This window comes from Lissotriton helveticus, chromosome 12 (genome assembly GCF_964261635.1).
Source record: "Lissotriton helveticus chromosome 12, aLisHel1.1, whole genome shotgun sequence".
NCBI classification, from domain to species: domain Eukaryota; kingdom Metazoa; phylum Chordata; class Amphibia; order Caudata; family Salamandridae; genus Lissotriton; species Lissotriton helveticus.
Window position 1 is genome coordinate 402,820,197 of NC_136073.1, and position 21,360 is coordinate 402,841,556.

Below are 21,360 nucleotides of genomic sequence, written 5' to 3' on the forward strand. Positions count from 1 at the left end.
ATTCTCGTCCGAGCTCATGAAACAAGTTTCCCTTCTGTTAGGGTACCAGTGGAAGTTCCATTGTGTACGCCATCCTGAAGCAGCCGGTCTCGTAGAGAGACATAACCAGACTCTGAAAATCCGCATTGCAAAAGTATGTGCCGAAAAAGGCGTAGATTGGATAGTAGCACTGCCAGTCGCCCTTTTTTATATGAGAATGGTCGCTCACTCCCGTTCAGGTCTATCTCCGTATGAGATAGTGTTTGGTCGTCCCCCCAACATGTGGGGTACACCTAGACCCCGTACCATAACTGATGTTGACAGTAATATGCTGACAGATTACCTTGCCTCCTTGATGTCTGCACTACAATCTTGTCGTTCACAGGTTGCCGCTACATTTCCAGACAACACCGACGTGAAACCGCATGAAGTCGTTCCAGGTGACCTGGTTCTTATAAGGAACTTTGATCGTTCAAGTCCGCTGGAGCCCCGCTGGAAGGAGCCCCGTCTCGTCCTTCTCACCACCCGGACTGCGGTGAAAGTCGAGAACCGAAAAGGGTGGCTACACATGAGCCACGTCAAGAAATTCCATGGACTCAAAGCAAAAACTTTTCTCAAGGACTGCCCAGACTCTGAATCTAAACTTCCCCTGTTAGAGAAAACTCCGCAGCAGGAGTATAAATCAAAGTTGAGGTCTAGTAAGTCAGCCAGTTTAATTGTCTAAGTCCCTCTCGGGTGAAACGGTTAGACAGGTTCCTGACATGTATAAGCCAGACCCATACAGTGAGAGAGTTAGTCAAAACTCTGGTAGATGTATAGTTACTCTGTTTTTTCTATTGTTTTTGAGCCTTATGGTTACATGCATAAGTTATGCTTTACATTTATGTTTTCCTATTTCACATGTACATATGTTTTCTAATGCTACAGTAGAGCACACATTTAGTGACCTGCCTCCTCACGAGTTATCCTATCGTCTTGCTATGCGTAATAATACTTTCATCCGAATGCTGCACTATTCACACCAGACCAGCAATGCCACTAATTGTTGGGTGTGTGGTCGACTCCCCCCTTTCCAGACACCGAAGGGAGTTCTGCCACTCTTTCCTTATCCTTTTTCACATAATGGTTCGTGTGGAGCATGGTCCACGTTAACGTCATCCTCAACTGATATGTCCCTTCTGAATAGAACATGTTTCCCAGACAAGCAAGGTCTTTCCCATAGAACAGGGTTAGATCTAGAAAATGAAGTATATAATTTAGGTAATTATTCCTCGAATTTCATGGTTTTGAATGTTCAGTCCGATACTACTCCAGATTTGCCTGCTATTTCAGTACTACCAGTCAAAGGCGAATTATGTGTCAGAAAGAATGGTTCCGCACATGTAGGACATAGTGATTGTACTACTATGGTCGAGTATAGTGACAGTGGGAAATCTATTTTCAAAGCCTCACGTCATTCTTATTTTGTTTGTGGTCAGACCGCATATGTTCGTCTGCCCCTCGATTGGGATGGAACATGTTACATTGCCTTCCTACTGCCACCAGTTTTTCTAGCCCCATCTGATTATCACAGAAACACACATCTAGTACACGTTAGACATAGAAGGGAGACTGAGTCCCCAATTGTCGATCAAACTGAAACTGCTCTAGAACAATATCAAGACTTCAATAAAGGTTTATTTTCCTTTATAGGCCCTGTCCAGAATAGTAAGTTAATACGTAGGCTAACCAGAACCCTTGAAGCAGTAGTGAATGAAACTACTTCCGCTCTAGGTAATTTAACTGAAGAGCAATCTGCTATGCGTTTTGTCGTGCTCCAACATCGTCTCGTTCTTGACGTCATACTGGCCGATAGAGGAGGAGCTTGTAGAGTCATCGGATCTAGTTGCTGCATTTTCATTCCTAATAACGCGCCGTCTGTTTATTCAGCTATGACCAGACTTCATAAAATTGCCCATCAGTTACACCAGAATCCAGGCACCTGGACATGGTCCGGTTGGCTCTGGAGTATTATATCTGCCTGGGGATGGAAAGTATTGTCATTCCTAGGTGTAGCAGTAATGATCATATTCAGTTGCTGCCTCTGTTTACAATGTGGCCCTGCGATTTGCGGCATGTGTGCTACCTCTTGTATTCCTAGTCCTAAGTCCCGTTCCAAGACAATTCGAGACGAGCAAATGATGCTATATGAACAGATAGATGGTATCATGAATATTGATGTTTCCTGATGGAAACGTAGGGCACAAGGAGGGAATGTGGAAAATTATATTTTGCCTTGCCATATGTGCCTACGTGTTCCCCATCCTATGTTATATGTGCATGATCGATATGCATATATCCCCCTATGATCGATTAAAGACGCAATTATAGTTGTGTCCAACTCTAGTATGTCAGTATCCAGTTCTCGTGAAAGCAACGAGTATTAGGCCTATGTTGTCACGTTATACAGTGTGCACGTTAATTCATTGAATTATCCCCGTTTTCTAGGCCTCAAAGGGCCCGGACACCAGATTCAAGCTCCAGTCTCCTGAACCCACTCCGAGGAGCGATACAGCCCCACCTGCATCCCTGACCCTTCACTTACTTCCTGCCAAGCAGCGCGGTGCCCGGCCTGGCTCTGCCTGCCTGTCTGCCAAGAATATGTTATGCTTCCAGTTATCAGTCCAGCCTCTCGTCTTCGCATTCCTAAGCTACTGAACCGCATCAACAGTTTCAGCTATAGTCTAGTCTTTCTGTCTCCATGCAAGTGAATTACTGAATTAATATCCATAGAAGATTCATAGCACACGTAATACATGTAGAATAGATGCATGCACCAGCCTTAGTGTCAAGTAGCCTTTGCCCTGATAACTTTTAGATTCAATCAACATGTACTCCAAACACGAGATACCAGATATGCTATAGGTACATGTCGTCCTGACACCGCAGACTTTAGTCTCCTCTTCTAGTGCAGAAGTCATATCCCCCAGTTCTCCCTGGTAACACGTCATTGCCCGTTTGCGCGCACCACTAGGTTAAAGGTCCCAGCTGCTCTCAGGTAGCCCCCTCCATGTTTCCGCCCATTCATGACACTTCTATGACGTTTCTCATCACATGTCTCAGTGCACGCCCTGTGCACGCCTTCTTCTTCCGCCCATGTGTTCTTATCTTACGCTTGTCACAAGTTACGCCTACTGTATGTAATGTAATGTAATGTTGTACTATATATATGCTGCACTCTCGATGAAGCGCTGCAGCTGCCTTCCTTCCTTCCTACTTTATTTCAGGCTGTCCCGTTCCAGTCCCTTCCCTTCTGCCTGAATAAAGCCTGTTTCAACTCGGACACATCGGATCCTGCCTCTTATTTATTGAGCTATCTGTTATTGTTAATATATCCAAAAATAGTACCGGTATTTAATTATTTATTTACCACAAACAGGGGCTTGATGGGGGTTGATTGGGGCAGGGCGGTCAGTGATCTCAGAAACGTATTTTGCGCATGGACTAGGGGTGATACATTTTCAGACCCCCATAGTTCTGCACCATATATTATAGAAGCTCTGCGTTTCCCTTATAAATCGATAAGGCCGGCCCTACCGGTTTAGTATTTGAAATTCTATATTCTTTAAGTAGGGATCCTGTGAGCTGGTTGTGCCTGAGAACTAGAACATCTATCTGTGGGGTCCAGTTCATCTTCCTACCCATAGTCACTCCTAGATAAGTAAAGGTATCAGTTTGCTCCAAAACCACTTCATTCATTACTACTCTGCTTTTGGTGAGTTTGTATTTATGCAGCAACATGAACTTGGTTTTGTCGACATTTACTACAAGTTCATGGTCGTTGCAGAACTCTGTAAATCTGTCAAGGGCCCATTGCAGACCAGATTTAGTTTTAGATAAAATTAGAGTGTCGTCTGCAAACATTAAAAGAGGAACCCTTGAACCGGCAAGAGTTGGAGCATCTGTAGGAAAGTTGGTATAATACGAGATGACCTTATTTATAAACAAGGAGAATAGGGTAGGGGCAAGGACTCATCCTTGCCGCACACCCATATTTACTGGGAAACGATCAGTCAATTCACCCTGCTGTCCCCACCTAACTTGGGCATAATTTGCCTCATGCAGTCGAATCACAAAGCTTAAGATTTCAGGGAGCATCCCAGTCTCCTTTAGTGTGTCCCACCGCTTATGGCGGGGAACCAAGTCAAATGCTGATTTTAGGTCAACAAATGCTGCGTAGAGAGTTCCGCCCGTGAGAATCACTGTACTCCAATATATCAGCATGAATCTGAAGACCTGGTCAATGGTACTGATGTGGGGTCGAAAACCCGCTTTATAGGTAGATAATACATCTTGGTCCACTATCCATTTGTTAATTCTACCTAGCGCAAGTCTAGCAACTATTTTCTGCATGGTGTCAATTAGGCTTATTTGCCTATTGTTGCTAGGATTGGCACGGTCACTTTTTTATATATGGAAATAATTTCTGCCCCACGCCAGGTATCCGGTAACTGCGCGCCCCTGGCAATGGCATTTATAATGATAAAAATATACTTGGTCCAGTTCCTCTTATCTTCTTTAGAAATATCAGCCGGGGCAGAGTCCGGGCCAGGAGCCCTCCCCGCTGGAACCCCTTCCATGACCCTTTCTAGCTCCCCTTTTCAAATGTTAAAACTGCCTCAGTAATAAACTTAGGATAAACAATTACGCCGCTAGGTGAGGAAGCAAATTGGGCGTAGTAGTATTCCACCAAAAGTTCAGTAGGTACATTGTTCACTGGAGTGGGCCCAATCGTACCACTGCCCCACTTTACTAATTGCCAAAATGTAGTCCTTTTTTTCCTGTTACTAGCATTAGTTCAGGACACCCATTTTCCTTCTTTGCCTTTAGTTGTACTTTTTTTATAGTTTACCCTTGCTAGTTTGACCACTTGGAAAGTCCCATCCCTGATTGCATTCAAAAGTTGCTTAAATGCAGCTTTACAAGCCTTATTGTACCACTTGGCTGATTTTTCTTTATAGTGTGCCTAACTGGTCTCTTGTTTTTTGTGAACAGGGTTTGAGTTTTACAAATAGCTCTTCATGCTCCTTCTTGTGAGCCATAGAAATATTATCAGAGGGATCTAATGAGCCAAATAGTAATACTGTTTCTTCCACCATTGCCTTAATTTGTGTTACAGTGGCTTCATCTTCTGAAATCACTGCCCATTTCAGCCGTCGACAATCTTGAGACATGATCACTTCTCCTGCTGCTGTTTCCATGGCTGCCATTGTGGGATACAATCCCTTCCTAACCCATGTTAGTACCAGCGGATCGTGATCACTCTCCGGTCTTTGGTGTACCAGCATAACCACGAGTCTAGGCCAAACCTCTAAACTAATGAGAATGTAGTCTATTCTGTTGCTTCTAATCCCATTAGAAAAAGTAGTAATGCCTTCCATATCTGAGGGGGATCTTCCATTTACAGCCCTTATCCCCCTCCCAAGGGACATGCTTTTTAATTGTTAAGCCGCCTCAGTCCATTTGTTAATTGGTGGCAGCGATAGGGATGGTATACCCCAACTGATCTTCCTCCATTGTAAGGCTATAGTCGTCTAAACCTAGGGGCTCAAATGTGCAGTTGAGATCACCTGTAATCACCAGGACATTTGGGCCATCTAAATCATTTATAATTGTATCCAGGTGGGCGATGGTTGGTGACGTTTTCCCTCCCACAATCCCTCTTGCATATATGTTGAAGAATATAAAATCAAGCTGTCCCTCAACACAAACTTTGATGGCAAGAATATCTGGGCTATCTATTGGCAATTCCTCTACTTGAAACAATGTCTGTTGCTTGGCCCATATGATCAATCCCCCGCTTGGTCTCCCCTTTCGATTTGCGATTGCCGCTTTGCCAAAAGCCACATAGCCTAGTCGATGGATCAGATCTACTGACCATGTCTCTTGAAGGGCAATTAAAGCATACCCCTCAATAAAACATGACTAATCAGATGACAGAGTTTTTGACAATAGACCGGCGATGTTCCAAGATAGCAGAGAGATTTGGGGGGAGTTATACCCTTAGGTTTTGCAACAAATGGTACGGATTCCAAGCTAGCCGGGCACTCAGCTTCTGCATGTTGGAGTCCCTATATTGTACTTAGAGGGGGAGTAGGAGAGCTATCGGATGCTTGTCCCAGGTCAGAGTGGAAGGGAGAAGTCAATCACGTAGATCTAAATCAGATATTGGGTGTATCTGTTAGTCAAGGGGACCTCTGTTGGTCTATGAGCTTGTCTCCGGGGTGCCCAGTATTGCTTATTCCCCCCGTGGGAATTCAGAGCAATTGAAGAATGGGGCCCAGATCTAGAGAAAAACCCTAAAGGTAAGATGAACACCTTAACCGTAAATCTGCCTTCCATCCCTCCCAAGTTATCCAATAGAAGTCTAGTTATATGTACATTATTAAAATTAACAATTACACAATCACCATTCCCTTCCTTCCTCGAATAGCCAATTCACGAGGTTCGTCTGGCCATAATCATATGCTTAACAACACCCTCCTCCCAGATCCCAACGTCCTTGAGTCGGTTGTTAAACCAGTGCAAAGCCTTTAGCAGAAGTTGGTCTGTCATTTCAGTCTGCATTGCCCGTAGCGGTGGGACGTTCGCCAAAACAACCACTAGGGGGGCGGCTGCCGGGGGAAGATGGAGAATCCGGGGATTGGCTTTCAGAGCGTTCTGTCCCGAGCCTCCAGATCCTTGTATGCGAGTAGATAGGGTAGATTGACTAGCTAAAGGACAGGTTCCACAATTAGAGTCTTTGTTTAGAGCGGTTTCCGCCTCCACTCTGCCATCACCAGAAGGGCTCACAATCTATTGGGCACACTCACTTGACAAGTTCCCTAATGCTGCGTCGTGCTTGTCCAGAGGGACTGAGTTTTTCCGAGTTACTGCAGCTAAATGTATTTGAGGCCCAAGAGCAGAAGGTTTGATTTCTTGAAGACTTAAGGGCTTGGATTTTGCTGTAACCAAGACTGGCACTGTATTCCCTGGTTTGCTAGTTAAGGTCACAGAAGTGGGCTTGAGTTGGACAGAAAGACCCTCAAGAGCTGAAACGCTTGACTTGGCCTGGGATTCAGCAGAAGTTAGGCGATCTTCGATCCGGCTCAGTCTATAAGTAATAGGAGATATTAAGGTTGACCAGAGATTTGCGAGCCTTCTCCACATTTCCTCGTAAGAATTCGTATGGCCACCCATAGCTACAAAATCAAAATCCGGGGGGATCGAAGCTTGATTGCCTAATATACTTTGCTCATCTGCTAGGGCGCGTCCTCCGCTTTATTAATCCTGGGCGCTTTCGCTGTTATAGGCCTCTGAGGGCCACCTCCTCTCTACCTTTTGACTGCAGGGTCAGGAATAGATTGGTTAGTGTTATTTTTGTGTTTTTTGCAAAGATCTGGCTGACGTATGTGAGAAGTTGGACTGATATATGATGCTCACTAGTTCTAGTGATCACCTTGTATCAGTCCAAACAACCCTTATGGTGATTGGTTGTAAGTCAACCTTATGGACCAGCTATTCTAATGGTAGCATGGACAAAGCAGTCTTAGGCTAAACTCTTTTGGCATGTGAAGCCAGCTGTTTTACCACACATAACCCCTTGAATACCAGATGAAAGGACACCACACAGGTTGTTATAAAAATAAACAGTATATTTATTAATAACAAACACCTCTGAACTCTTTATGAGATCAGAGGGCTAAGCACATGACAATCTCTTAGGAAAAATACGATAAGTTGCACAAAATTACAATGGTGCCCTAGGGGCACGGAAAACCATATACTAAGTAAATGGTATAAGGAAATCGATAGAAGGAATGGAGCTGTCCAGAGGCTGTAGGATCGCTGGGACTACACTATCCTAACCTTAGGTAAATGCCAAGAGGCCCACGGGACGCGTGTGCAGAGTGTGAACTCATACGCGAGATGTGGAACAAAGTCAATGGACAGTACAGTTTACGAAAAAGGTGAGTACGGCCAGTCTTTACTATCTATGACTAAAACGACTGGAAATCTGGACACTAGGAGAGTTAATCTACCCTTGAGCACCGAAATGCTCTTGTTACTTCACCCACGGGCTGCGGGTGCATAGGTGTCAAAGTGTGTCGGGTTTCCGCGTCGAAGTCTATGGAGCCTTGAAGAAAGATGCTGCAGGCGACCAGGAGGAAGATGTCCGGTGCGATCCAAGGATGGATCGAGGAAGAAGAGGACCTGAAAGCAGACAGTGTTCAAAGTCACTAGCCAGTGACCGGTGTGGAACCAGGAGGGAACCAGATGCTGTTGTCGCGATCAGGTGAAGAGTGGACGCTTGTCTCGCAAGCCACGTGGACCAGGAGGTGTCTTCGACGACCAGGATGGAGGCACGAGCTGTCCCATGCAGGCTCTCGCTGTCGGCGGTGTCGGATCCGGATTTGGAATCAACAGGCCTGGGCAAAGGCAACCCAGGCGGTGAGTGGAAACGGCGTCTGGAGTGGACCAGGAGGGTCCAGGGTGCTCCTCTTTTGGAAGGGAGCAAGGGCCAGTCTGGAGCAACCAGACCTGCAGTGTAGATTTCTTGGATCGTCCTCTAGGAGGTCACTAGCCAGCCAGCAAGTGACCAGACAACGCGTCGAGCAGCAATCAAGCAAAAGGGACCACGCAGATCTCGTGGATGCTGGAGGGCTGATCTTTGGTGCAGGAGCTGCTCGGGGCTGGGGCTTCTCAATCCCCAAAGCACTTTCTCGAGGATGCCTCAGAAGTCGTGCTGGAAGCGAAGTGCAGTCTCTTAAAGATGGCGGATCCCACGTGTCTCGTAGTACTCACGGGTCTCAGCTGTGCTGCAGATGTCTGTAGAGGTCGGAGAGGTCTGGGAGTCCGGGTCTCGTCGGGCTCTGAAGTCTGGATCCGGCAGGAAGGACGACAAAGTGGACCGCTAGGACGCTTGATGGTGCCTGCAGTTGCAGGGTGGACACTCCTTGCCCACAAGGGAGATTCTTCAGTCTTCTGTGGAGCAGAACGTCGAAGTCCAGAGTTTCTTCTTGTAAAGTTGTCAGGATAAATCTAATTTGGAATGGGATCAGCTCCTACCTTTATTCTCCTAAAGGGGGCTGTACTAGTGACTAGGTCCCTCCCATGGGTCGGACCAGGAAGGGGGGTGGTTACACCCCCTATCCTTTGTCCGGTTTCGCGCCAGAACTGGGGCTGGAGTGCCCCAGCAACTGGTTTGAATCGGTGTATGCACAGGGCGCCTTGTGTGCCCCAGGCATGTCTCATTCCTTTCAGGCCTCCCTACCTCAATACACAAAATCCTGTCTGGGGTGGTGCTAGCACCTCCCAAGGCAGGAAGCCCTTTGTCCAGGCCTCCCTCGCTGGAAGGACTCCCAGCAGCAGGAGGTCAGACTTGTGTCTGTGGTGGCAGCATCCATTTTGTGATGCTGAGGCTCGAGTTAACTTTATAGTTACATACATGTCGTGTCCCTCTAAAAGGGTGGAATGCTACCCCCGTCGCCAGAACTGGCGAGGGGGTAGTATTCCAATTCGTATGACACCTTACTCGACATGTTTTGATAATGCTATACCAAAGTTAGCAATAACCGCGAGGATTATAATGCACTTAAGAGTATATGGAATAGCGTTATCATGGAATAGCTATAAGGACCTGGTTCCGCAAGCTGCAGACAGGCTCAGCTCATCCTAGAGCACCATCTCACATGAGTCCAAGCACTCTGCCTTCAGGATTGATAAGGCCTGCCATAGGAGTGACTGATAAGAATATATGTGTCCATTTTGGGGTTAGATATAGGTATACTATATCTACAGCAAAGGGTGATTACACCACCTTGCCCCAGCTGTCTTACCAGCCAGTTGTGTCTGTGTAGATGGCCAGCCAGGGGTGGCATAATACATGCTTCAGCCCCTGGTAGGCCTTGGGTTCACCTATGCCCTGGATACCAAAGGTACACTGTACAGGGGCTGATAAGGGGTCCCAATACCAATTGGTAAATGCACCTAAAGTACATGGATGTCAATTTAGAGACAGAACAGCTAGGCTGTGGGTCTGATTAGCAGGCCCACAGCCAGGGAAAGTCGTAAACCAGTGAAGCAAAAAGGAAAAATCTGGGGTGACCATAGGATTGCAGACCCCACTCTCCTACAACGTACGTAGAGGCATATTGGTAGCAGTGTTTGTTACGAGTGCTGGAGATTTTGCTATGCCCTCCAATAAGCCCACTGATGTAGACACAGAACCTCTATCTTCATTGTTAATAGTGGGCGTTTTTGTATTTACGGCAGAATTGACCGGAGAAGAGCTGTAGCAATTAGACCTAAAGATGATCTTTTGGTTAATTGTGGATCCAGGGACAAATGGCGCTCTGTTATTGCGATCTCCTTTTCAAGCACAGAGGTGGCCCTTATTATAAACTGATCTAGTGTCCCTGCTATACTGCCGCCATTAGGCGCGTCTAGCCTCATTCCGTCTCGCTTACTCATCATTGATGTTTAAGCCCGGCAGTCAACAAGGGTTAGCAGGTAACGGATATTGAAAATATAAAATTTAACAAGACTAACCTTGCGACGTAAGCAAGTTTAGAGGAGGTGGGCCTACCCGGCCTCGTCCGGTCTCCGATGGACTCAGACGGGCCCGACCTTGGCCCGGGCTTTACTCGGTGCACGCGTTCCACGAAGCGGGAGCGGCGAGATGTAATGTAGCCCCCGCTGGGTGCAGGCACAGGTGAGGGCGGTTGAGAATAGACTCTCAGGCTCCTCGGACTTGGAGTCCCTCGTTGGTCCAAAGATCCGTCAGCAGTAACAGGAAAGTTCGAAGCGGCTCTTATCTTTATATGGAGTTATTTCATGTTGAATTATAACATACTGTCATCACATTATAGCCCTTCTCCGCATGGTTAAGTTGCACGCTTTTCCCGTTATAATTTGTCCCATGCTCGCAGTGCATAGCATCATGATTAGATTAACCATGTGGAAATAGAATGATGCTTGTGCAAGCCAGTCCGATACGTCCATATTCTTTTTAATTTCTCTTTTTAGTTTTCCGCACTTAGTGTAATTAAAAAATGAACTAAGCTGTTCATAAAGATTGAAAATATTGGATTCAGTGTACAGTTTCAATGTACAGTTTCAATATGCCTTATGAGATATCTGATTTTTCTGCAACATTTTGAAATGTATTTTTTGTATTACTGTGTTTTTTAAACAATGCTTTCCAAACAAGCATTGGCAAATTTAATATACTACCATTTACATTCTAAAGGCGAGACCGTTTGGATTTTCAATTGCTTGTCTTCTCAGTCTTGATGACCTAAATATGTGCGTATTTACTAGTTGCTCAAAACATTGAAAATGTGCTTATGCTTCTGAAAACAGTAATAATTTTAGCAAGTCAGAGAGGAATAGATTCTAAATTATTTTTCTGTCTTCCAGCTTGTTTTCTTTCAGTTCTGTTCTAGATACAGTTCTCCTTAGACCCAAAGAGAAAAGTGACGTTGAATACTACAGTGAGACCCAGTCCCTTCTCAGAACAGAGATTGTCAATCCTCTTCGAATGTATGTATCAAGATCTTTGTAACTAAAATGCTAAGACCACTGATCAGCCATGTGAAAAACTGTCTGAATTTGTGCCAACTCACTGAGCTAGTGTGTGGCTACGCAGCTGTGTATGGAGAATCGGAGATGAGCAGGGAAATAAACCTATTTAAGGGGAGATGATTGGAGGTAGGTGGTGGAGGTTTTTAGGGGAAACTATATTTTATGTTGTCGACACTGTCAGCTCTGTTTCTGGTCCCTCTTATATGCGGTTTCTTCAAAATATGCAAAGGAGGAAGAATTGTATAATAAGAATCTTTGTTGTTGTGCTTTGTTCCACGACAGCCCCAGACCTTGGTCTTGACTCATTTAAATTGTCATGCTGGACCTCCATGGAATAGGGTTCTCTTGGAACATGGACAAGGCTTTATACAAAGAATGAAATGCTAATACCTAAAAGTACCTAAGCAAACTGTAGAACTATTAGTGCACCCTACCCACATCTCCTTTCCAAAAAGTAACACAAAAAAAAGACTAACCCTGCATTCATACCTAACCCCGACTTCAGTGCACACATGTCTCGTTGTGCACACACACTCCCTAAACTTTGTTGGTGTCCTTACTAATCAACAGTGTCTACGCCAATAAATAGTCTGTCCCTCGGCACAGTGCCTACTTTACTGCCATATATCTTCAACTTTTTCTCCCTCTTCCTTTTAAAAAAAAAAAAAAAATGTCATTTTTTACCATCTGAACAAGAAAACGACAACATAGCAGAGATAGGGGACCAAATACAATATACAAAAACTATAAATATGAGTACACAGTCCATGACAAAATGAAAAGTAATGCACTGACCCATAGAGGGACCAATTGTCTAACCAAAATAAAAAAATTATCCTTCCCAGAAATAGAAGCGAAAAAAAAGAGAATATTAAACCGTCATGTATTAAATAATGAAAAATAGGTGGTGGGGGTGTGTAGCTTGAGCTCCAATTGAGATGGCCGCACACTAGCTGAACTCTGAGCTTCGATCACTAAAAAGCCTCTTATATCTGCTCATTAATCCGGTCCTTCTGGCATTGCACTCTATTGACGGTGTTGGGGAGACAGATATAGGAGACATTGGTGGCTTGTTCACCCTCAATAGCAGGTTCGAGAGCCTGATCAAGAATGAGGCGCCTGGCTGGACAGCGGGCCTACGGGCCGTGACAACCGTAACACACTCCAGTAAAGCCACACACACCTGTGGACCGGTAGAACGGCCGGGACAAGGGGGGGATGAGCCTCCTCCCCCTGCTGACTTAACGGAAGAGTGATCTGGGCGGTATCGGGCTCCACAGAGGGACCGGAAGAGCTGAGGCCTTATGCACAGCTGGACTCCTGATGGAAGGGTCTGTGATCCTGGGCAAGCGGCCCAATGAGAGAAAGCCCGGGCTGGGGCTCTACGTGGCGAGGGAGCCCAGAGACAACCCCGAACTGGTGGGGTACACTGGGAGAGTCGGGCGGAGGACGGCCTCCCAGGTGCCTGAGGACAGAGGAGTGACAATAAGTCCACAGTGACACAGTGAGTTAGAACTGCTGGGAGCCGCGGTGGTTGGAGCGCGCCTCGGCCGAGAAACTTCTTGCCCCGGCAGAGCTGTGCAGAGGGTGGGGAAAACTTGCCTGTCAGTGCATCTACTGACCCTGAGGGAACAGGAGGCGAGACATGAGGCGGTTTCCCTCGAGAGGTAGGCAAGAAGAAAATATTACAGCGGGGACCGCTAGTGAGCAAGAGCCTCAGGGAGAGATCAATGCCGCATACTAGAACAGCCACACACAGACCGCCTGAAGGTCCATCAGACGCCTCCACCCTTAGGACTCAATTAGCAGGAGTGCTGCCCCCCTCCGCATAAGAAGCACTGGTAGACTTTGAACAGTGCTGAGGTTGGGGGGCAGTGCCCGATTCCCTACACTAGACCCTTGAGGACTAGGAGAGTTCCCCCTGGCGGAAAGGAGACGAAACAGGGCCAGGTGTGAATTGAGGTCTGGCTGCCAATCCCACTTAACCATATCCTAGAGTGTAAGATGAAGCCTAAGGGATTGGCGACTACCCAAACTAACAAAATGGACAAATATGCGGTGGCGAGGACATTGCCAAGGGCCCCTGGACCGCAGCTGGAACAGGTGGAGGCAGCGGAGCATCACTCAGTGCTATAATGGCAGCCATAAATGACCTGAAAGGAATTATTGAACCCAAATTGGATGCTGTAACGATGGATGTGAATCTCCTCAGAGCTGACCTTCATAACATTTCGGAAAAGGTCTCCATGGCGGCAACTAATGTCAATCAGCTGCAGTCTTCATCGAAGCAGCTAGAAGAAAAGGTGCAGCTCCTCACAAAGTTGCAGGCGGATATGGCGGCTCGGCTGGAGGGCCAGGAGGAATAACATCAGAGTGGTGGGGGTCTCGGAAGGGTCCGAAGGTCCGAGCCTGGACCTTTTCCTTGAAGACTTAATACTTAATCACCTCTGACCCTAGTGCCTTGAATTTCTTCACAATTGAATGCACACATAAGTCCCCGATCTCCAAGCAAAAGTCGGGGGCACCGCGCGGACGATTATAGCAAGGATCTTGAATTATCATGAGAGGGACGCAATTCTACAGTCAGCGCGCTCACATGGGAACCTCCTATATGAGAGTGCCGTGATAAGTTTCGGTCCAGATTTCACGTCACGGGTCCAACGTCGGAGCTCCGAGGCGGTGAAGCGGGAGCTACGGAGCCAAGAAGTCAAATACATGCTATAACCGTCATGGCTACAAGTGTTGTCGGAGGGGAAATCTTGGAACTTCTGTACTCCAGAGGAGGCATGGGAGTGGCTTGAGGGCTGGCACACGGTTGGCCGTTCGGCTCCCTGAGACTGACGACAAGGACGTCTGAGAGGTCGTCAGGAAGAAACTACGAAAGGAATTACAGCCTCACAGGAAGGAGAAGGGACTGCCGTGGGAGACTAAGCACTGTTACACTACACCTATACTATTATGATACCAGTAGACAGCCCTAAGAGACTGCTCCTGTGCAGCTAGACTGTCGGGTACTTGAATGTATCCTTAATGATCTGATTTTCATGCTGTGAGTGTGGGAGGCCGTGCGTGGGGGATGGGCTTGGACAAACAGGAACGCTAGCAGGAACTAAAGAACAGCTGGTATAATGTGGTGAGAAGAGGCAAGCAATAATGGCTTACATTTACATTTACATTTGTGGGCTTATAAAGAGTGGACGAATCATCCCCAAGGGGATCTCTCGGTGCTGTGGGAGAAGGTAATTTAGGTTCCACACGTCTAAAACAGCCATGTCTTTAGAAGCTTCTTAAAGCTGATTAGCTCAGTGTAGGCCCTGATGTTTTGTGGCAGTTTATTCCAGTGGCTCGCCGCCGGATAACAGAAGGCTCTACCGCCTTTCCTTACCCTCTGTATCTTCTTGATACACAGAAGGTTGGCGTTGCTAGACCTTAGTTGCCGAGCTGGTTGATACCACCTGAGTTTATTACTGAGATAGACAGGGCCTTTCCCCTGTAGTGATTTGAAGACCACACAGAGCATCTTAAAGATAGCTTGTTTCCTTACCGGAGCCAATGTAGTTGGTTCAGCAAAGGGGCCGACGGGGTACGTGCCGGCTTGTTGAGGGCCAGGCAGGGTGCAGTGTTCTGCACTATCTGCAGCCGTGATAATAGATCCTCTCTGGCACCCACCAGCAGCGAATTACCATAATCCAGCCGACTCACCAGGAGTGACTGGACAAGGGTTTTCCTCGCTGACAAGGGGATCCAGGGAAAGATCTTCCTGAGCATCCTCATTGTGCCAAAACACGTGCCTGACACTGTCTTGACCTGCTCCTCCATAGATAGTTTATCATCTATCCTAATGCCCAAATTCTTAGCCCACCTCCTTGGTGGAGGGGCTTCACCCAACTCAGCTGGCCACCACTCCGGGGACCAGATTGCCTCGGCCTTCCCAAATAGCAGAATTTCCGTTTTTGAGGAATTAAGTTGTAAAAAATTCCTCCTCATCCAGATGGCGATGCTAGACATGCAGTTCCTGAATTTCCGCTGAGTTGACATGATGTCTTCCTCAATGGGAACAATTAGCTGCGTGTCATCTGCGTATGAGATGGTCTCAAAGCCATGGCCTCTGATGATATCCGCCAGGGGTGTCACGTATGCATTTAACAGGGTAGGACTCAGCACAGAACCCTACGGAACTCTCCTGTCCACCCCTGTAGTCTGCGATATAAATGAACCCAACTGGATGCCTTGGGTACGACCCAATAGAAAACTCTGAATCCACTCAAGAGCCCTACCCTTCACCCCAATCCCCCTTTGTCTGTCTAGCAGCATCTGATGTGAAATAGTATTGAACACTGCTGACAGATCAAGGAGGACCAGGATCACTGAGGTCCCTCTATCTAATGTCAACCTGATGGTATCCGTCACTTCTAACAGTGCGGCCTCCGTGCTATGTGATGCACGGAATCCGGACTGCAAGGGGTATAGAAGGTGATTTTGTTCCAGATAGAGGGATAGCTGTTTGTTCACCAGGGTTTCCAGAACTTTAGAACAACAAGGGAGAAGCGAGACTGGCCTATAGTTCTGCAGCTCAAGCGGGTCTGCTGACGCCGTCTTTAGGAGTGGCTTGACCCGCGCGCTTTTCCACTTATTCGGGAATATAGCCGTCTCCAACGAGATGTTTTTAGAAAGCGCGTCTGCTAAGACCGGGCTAAGTATTGGCATAAACGCCGGTGGTACAGGATCAGACGGCGCGCCCAATTTTACGCGGCTTAATAGGGAACCTACTTGTTCTCCGGTTATGTTGGCGAAAGAGTCCAGCCCACAGGAAGAAACCTCTTCCTGCGGCGGATTTCTAAGTACATCTCCCCCCACCTGCTCCTCTATTGCCGTGTCAAAGGACTGATATAGCAGGTCAATCTTGTTGGTAAAGTACCTGGCTAGATCTTCACATAGTTCCTGTGTTGGAGGGGGTGCCGCATTATCAACCTTAGGGATTGTAAATTCCCTCAAGATCCTATATAGTTCCCTGGAGGAATTGTTGGCCTCTGTAATGCGTAAACTCAGATGTGTCCTTTTTGCTGCATTACAGCTGTTCAGGTAGGCTCTGTGTGTTTTTCAATATAATAATTCATCTGACTCCCCCTTTGACATCCTCCATCTCCTCTCCAGAACCCTGCACTTAGACTTCTCCTTTCTGAGAATATCCGAATACCAGGGGGCAGGAGCTGCCCTCTCCTGAATAGTAACCCTTTTCAGCGGAGCTATGGTATCTAAGGCTACCTGAATTGCTCCCTCCAGTCTTTCCAAGGCAGAGTTAGGGTCCACATCCCCCTTAAACGAGGGGTCCCTATAAGCCTGGCTAAAGGCAGAGGCGGTTACTCTCGCCCAGGGTCTTCGAAAACTCTTCTGACCTTGCGCCCTCTGTACTGGATGAGCAGGCGACACCGAGAAGCTTAGTGCCATATTGTTGGTCCAGCCAAGTACTTGCGGAGGCTCAACTACCAAGTCCGATATATTAGAAAAGATGGCGTCTAATGTATGGCCTGCACTCTCCTTCTTACACTTTCTGTAAAATGGTCATTTTTCAATTTAAAATTACTCCAAGCTAGAGATCTGCACACTGGCAGTCCGTCAGCATGCAAGTGTGGTGCTTAATCCAGGTCTGTTAATCACTTTCGGATGTAACAAAGTCAAAGCATTCCTCCTGGCAAGCGGGAGCAGTACTGTCTGAAAGTTTCCTTATCCACTCTGAAAAGTAAAGTAAAGTCCACATTTGTAAAGCGCACAATCACCCGTAAGGGTCTCTAGGCGCTGGGGGCCGTCGGGAAGATTAAGCGAGCTATTGCCCAGAGTCACATGGTGCTGGGCTAAGCTGCCGCCGGAGCCGGGGATCGAACCGTGGTCCCCAGATTCCAGCGTCAGTCGCCCTGGCCGGGGCGCCACACCTCTTCCACTCTGACGCCTGAGGAAGTTCTAATGGTGAGGAATTGATATAGGATCCTCCAGTAAGATTGTTACCAAAGATAAGTAACTGTTTCTGCTTCACCATAAAGCAGCACAAGAGAAAACTGCTGTGGTTCTTGAAATGGTGCTAGCAAAGAACAGCAACTAATTAATTTGCTGATTGGACTGTAGTCCTCTACCAGTAATCCTCTAGTAGAACTGTATGTCAGGGTGAAAACTAGTCAAATGTACTTGGGAACAGTGGACCTAGAGGAATAGACATAAAACGTTTCTGCATTACAACTAACAAGGTGGTCAGACTTTGTCTTACTAGCTTGCTGCACCTCTTTCCACCTTCCAGGGGTCTTTTGTCAGTTTGAGCGTAAACTGGCCTTGACCAAACTAATGCGCAAGCCCTTGAACTTAAGGGTCTCATTCATCATGCAGCTTCTTTCCTGGATGCCCTCGGCTGGTAAATCAGGGCACAGAAAGCCAAATACACATGTCTGTGTGAAGGACTTGCGCCACATTTGTTCTCATGTTGTTGACCTGAATATTTTGTTCCAGTCTGTTTCTACATCCACACACTAAATTGGCTGGATATGCGCTCCAAATACTTGATGCCCTAAATGTGGATTTTTTTCTACTTGAATAATACTGGAGCTATGTGCTATCTAGAGAACAACTTTTTATAATGTTTGGTGTGAGTTTTGACTGAGACCATCCTGCCTCCTGTTTTCTGCGAGGGCAAGATCTTTTATTTGTAGTCTGAGCACACCCCTATATAGTTAAGACCCCATCAGCAATTTTCTCCAGGTGTTTGCCTGCAAGAATGATATCTAGAACCGATATGTAGACTACAACACTCATTCTACATTTTTAAACTAATACCTCAATAGTTTCTAGATCTCTCCTGCCATGGTGAGTGTTCTGTAATACCATAAATGGATGGTCTAAAGGATATTATTGAAAATAAACTTCCTTTTCTTTGTTACGCACTGTCACCCTTGCCTACTAGCACATAACCTAGTGGGGGACAATTATAATATGATAATGCACTCTAAAACATACTTTCTCTCTTCCCTCGTGAATTTTTGTCAACTATGACATTTGTGTGAGGATAACAAGAGTACTGCCCTCTATGTGGACAACTTCTGGACTTACTGAGCCATTCAAACAAGTCTACTACCAATGCTTTGGCGGTGGCAAGGAGATATATTTGGAATATAGTACATTGATAGCATTATTGTTTTGTTGATTCGATAAAAAGCACAAATGACCTAAAAGCCTTCTAAAAAAAAGAAATAACTGGATGATTTCCAGATCTACTGTGCACGAGTACTACACTGCACAATTCTGTTTCTACAAGGAGTTCCCATTTGTTGTGAGAATAGACTGCTCTTTTACTTTCTTTTACCAGGTGAAGGACAGACCATCTAAACACTACCATACCTTACAATAACATACAATGAACTGTATATCCTCATTTGAACTCTTTTTAATACACCAATGAGATTGTATTGGTACCAGTGAAACTTCTTTCATCTTCTTTGGCTCCCTATGTGTAGTGACCTTAAGAGTTTTGCTTCTTTGCAGGAGTCTGTTAGGATCTTGTTTGAGAAGCAAAAGTTTCCAGTACCCTCTGAGGGGAAATGAATCCAGCATTCCATCTGACTTAGATATCTATAGACTGTTATGTTTTTCCACAAAGTAGGGACAGAGGTATTGCTATGCTTTCCTTAGGTTCCCAAATTTCAACCACATATTAAATTATTTTACATTTTAGTTTCTGTATGTTCTTTTCTGTCTTTCAATATTTTGTATTGATGTTGAAGCCAACATCGTCGTAATGAACTTCCTCAGAAACACTTTTAAAGAAGGATTGGAGGTGATATTATGGATGTCCCTGCCTCCCTTATTTGGTCAGTGGTGTAAACAGTATGGTTTCCTGGGAATATCACTGTTTGATGGTGTAAACACGTTTTTGAAGACTCCCGCTCAGCAAAGCCATACTGCTATGAGAGAAGACATGAGAAGTAGGCCTAGCCAACACTGAGTCTGTAGTCCTAGTAGAGAAACCTTTCTCCATATACCTTATTGCAGTTGATTTGTGACATCTCTGGTCACATGCAAATTAACTATAAACCTGCTCAACCGTTATACTGTCTTACAGTTTAGCTGTAACGTCATGATTCCTGCTTTCAGTGCGAGCAGCTAAGATGAAAGGCAAAGTCAACTTGGAATTTCGTGACCTTATAGGGGAACTTGGCCTTGTTCCACCATAAAGCCACAGAACTCCTTGGTGGCTTGCAATTGCTCTAAAATGTATGACAGGGGAAGCTTTATATGAATAATCGCACTATCGTTTAGAGCAATGCAGGACTGTCTTAATCCTGCACAGTAACGTTGCTGTCTTATTTCTCTTCTTGAAAGCTGCACGTTGTCTCCATAAATCACCACTCATCATAGGGCACCTTGCAAAATTGTAGTTTAGGGTGGCGTCAGAGTAACCACTTTTTTACAAACCATATTTAGCTCATAACTTTCACTCAAGATTTGGACTGGCGTTAGGGAGTCGGGAAAGGGAATGGGTGATGCAAATTCAGAACCTGTTTTTTGAACGGGTAGCAAAGACTAATCATCCGCTCGTAATGTCTCTTTTCCACTCTTGTTACCGTGTATAACATTTTATATCCAAGTGTTGTTATAGAAAGATTGTCTCGCACGGAGTGAGGAAAAATTCTACCTCTGTGAATAATGCTATATATGAAGTGATTTAAGATCCGAAATTCACAGATAAATTTGTCTTGCTCTTTAGATATGGATATGTATGTGCTACAAAAATCATGAAGCTTAGAAAAATCCTAGAGAAAGTGGAGGCTGCATCAGGATTCACATCTGAAGAAAAAGGTGACTATATGAACATATTGTAATCAAGGAAACCAAATAAAGTTGAAGTGTATTTCTAGATATTACAATGGAATGTGGATTGTTGAATCCACTTGTAGCAAATATTGATACACAAAAGTGAGCCTTGTTTTATGTTGATTTTTTTATAAAAGTTCCTGGAAAACAACCATAGATAAGGGTGACTCAAAGCATAGTATCTACTGCAAGCAACGGTTGTTTGTCACTGTAAAATGTGTGAGTTTTAATGCAGGGTGCAGACATTTGTCGATGTACTATGTGCCACGCTGTGCCATTTAGTTGCCCTTGCTTTGCACTGTATCATTTTATGCTTTTCATTGTACAATGTGGTTTTAATATATTTTCCGTTTAAAGTGGGATTTCAGTTGTCACAATTAGCAGTATTAATGAGAACACTGTTGATGTAATTTATGTTATAGTGTGTTTGAAGCCATGTGTTAAATTATAGATAGTACATGGTGGGTTTATAGTTCAAGTAAAACTTGTGTCTTACATTTGACTTTCAAGGCTTTTAAAGATTGTGTATTAACCACTGTTGTCCCTTCCAACATCGTTTTTTTCAAAAATTCTTATTTCTTTTCAGTAAAAAAATTGAATTATTGAATAAGAATATACATCGCAGGTCAAATATACTTTGAACACACTCATAAGCCAAATAACAACAAACTCTAACCCACTAGTCCATTCTTTCCCCCAAACCCAACCCTTTTGTTGTGGAAAAAGACCCTCTTGGGAAAGCTCAAGTTCATGATTTCCCAACCAAGCTTGTATTAGTGGTGGGCCCCCTGGAATCAATAGAACGTCCTGTGGCCAATCAAACCAGAATGGTTTCACACATTTCCAAAATAGTGGATAAGACCTGTGTACCCAATAAAGGTTAATAATGTATAACAGATGTTTGGAAATGGTACAATCAGCCTA

The 21,360-nt window shown here is 45.4% G+C and overlaps 1 protein-coding gene across 4 annotated transcripts in view; it reads left to right on the forward strand.

Annotated features, from left to right (window-relative positions):
- CYLD (CYLD lysine 63 deubiquitinase) overlaps window positions 1-21,360 on the forward strand; it is a 491,869-nt gene that overhangs the window by 351,029 nt on the left and 119,480 nt on the right. For all 4 annotated transcript variants that reach the window (XM_078670509.1, XM_078670506.1, XM_078670508.1 and 1 more), the window contains 2 exons: window positions 11,419-11,541; window positions 20,330-20,421. In XM_078670509.1, the coding sequence (XP_078526635.1) occupies window positions 11,419-11,541; window positions 20,330-20,421 (215 nt within the window). The remainder of the gene's footprint in view (window positions 1-11,418; window positions 11,542-20,329; window positions 20,422-21,360) is intronic.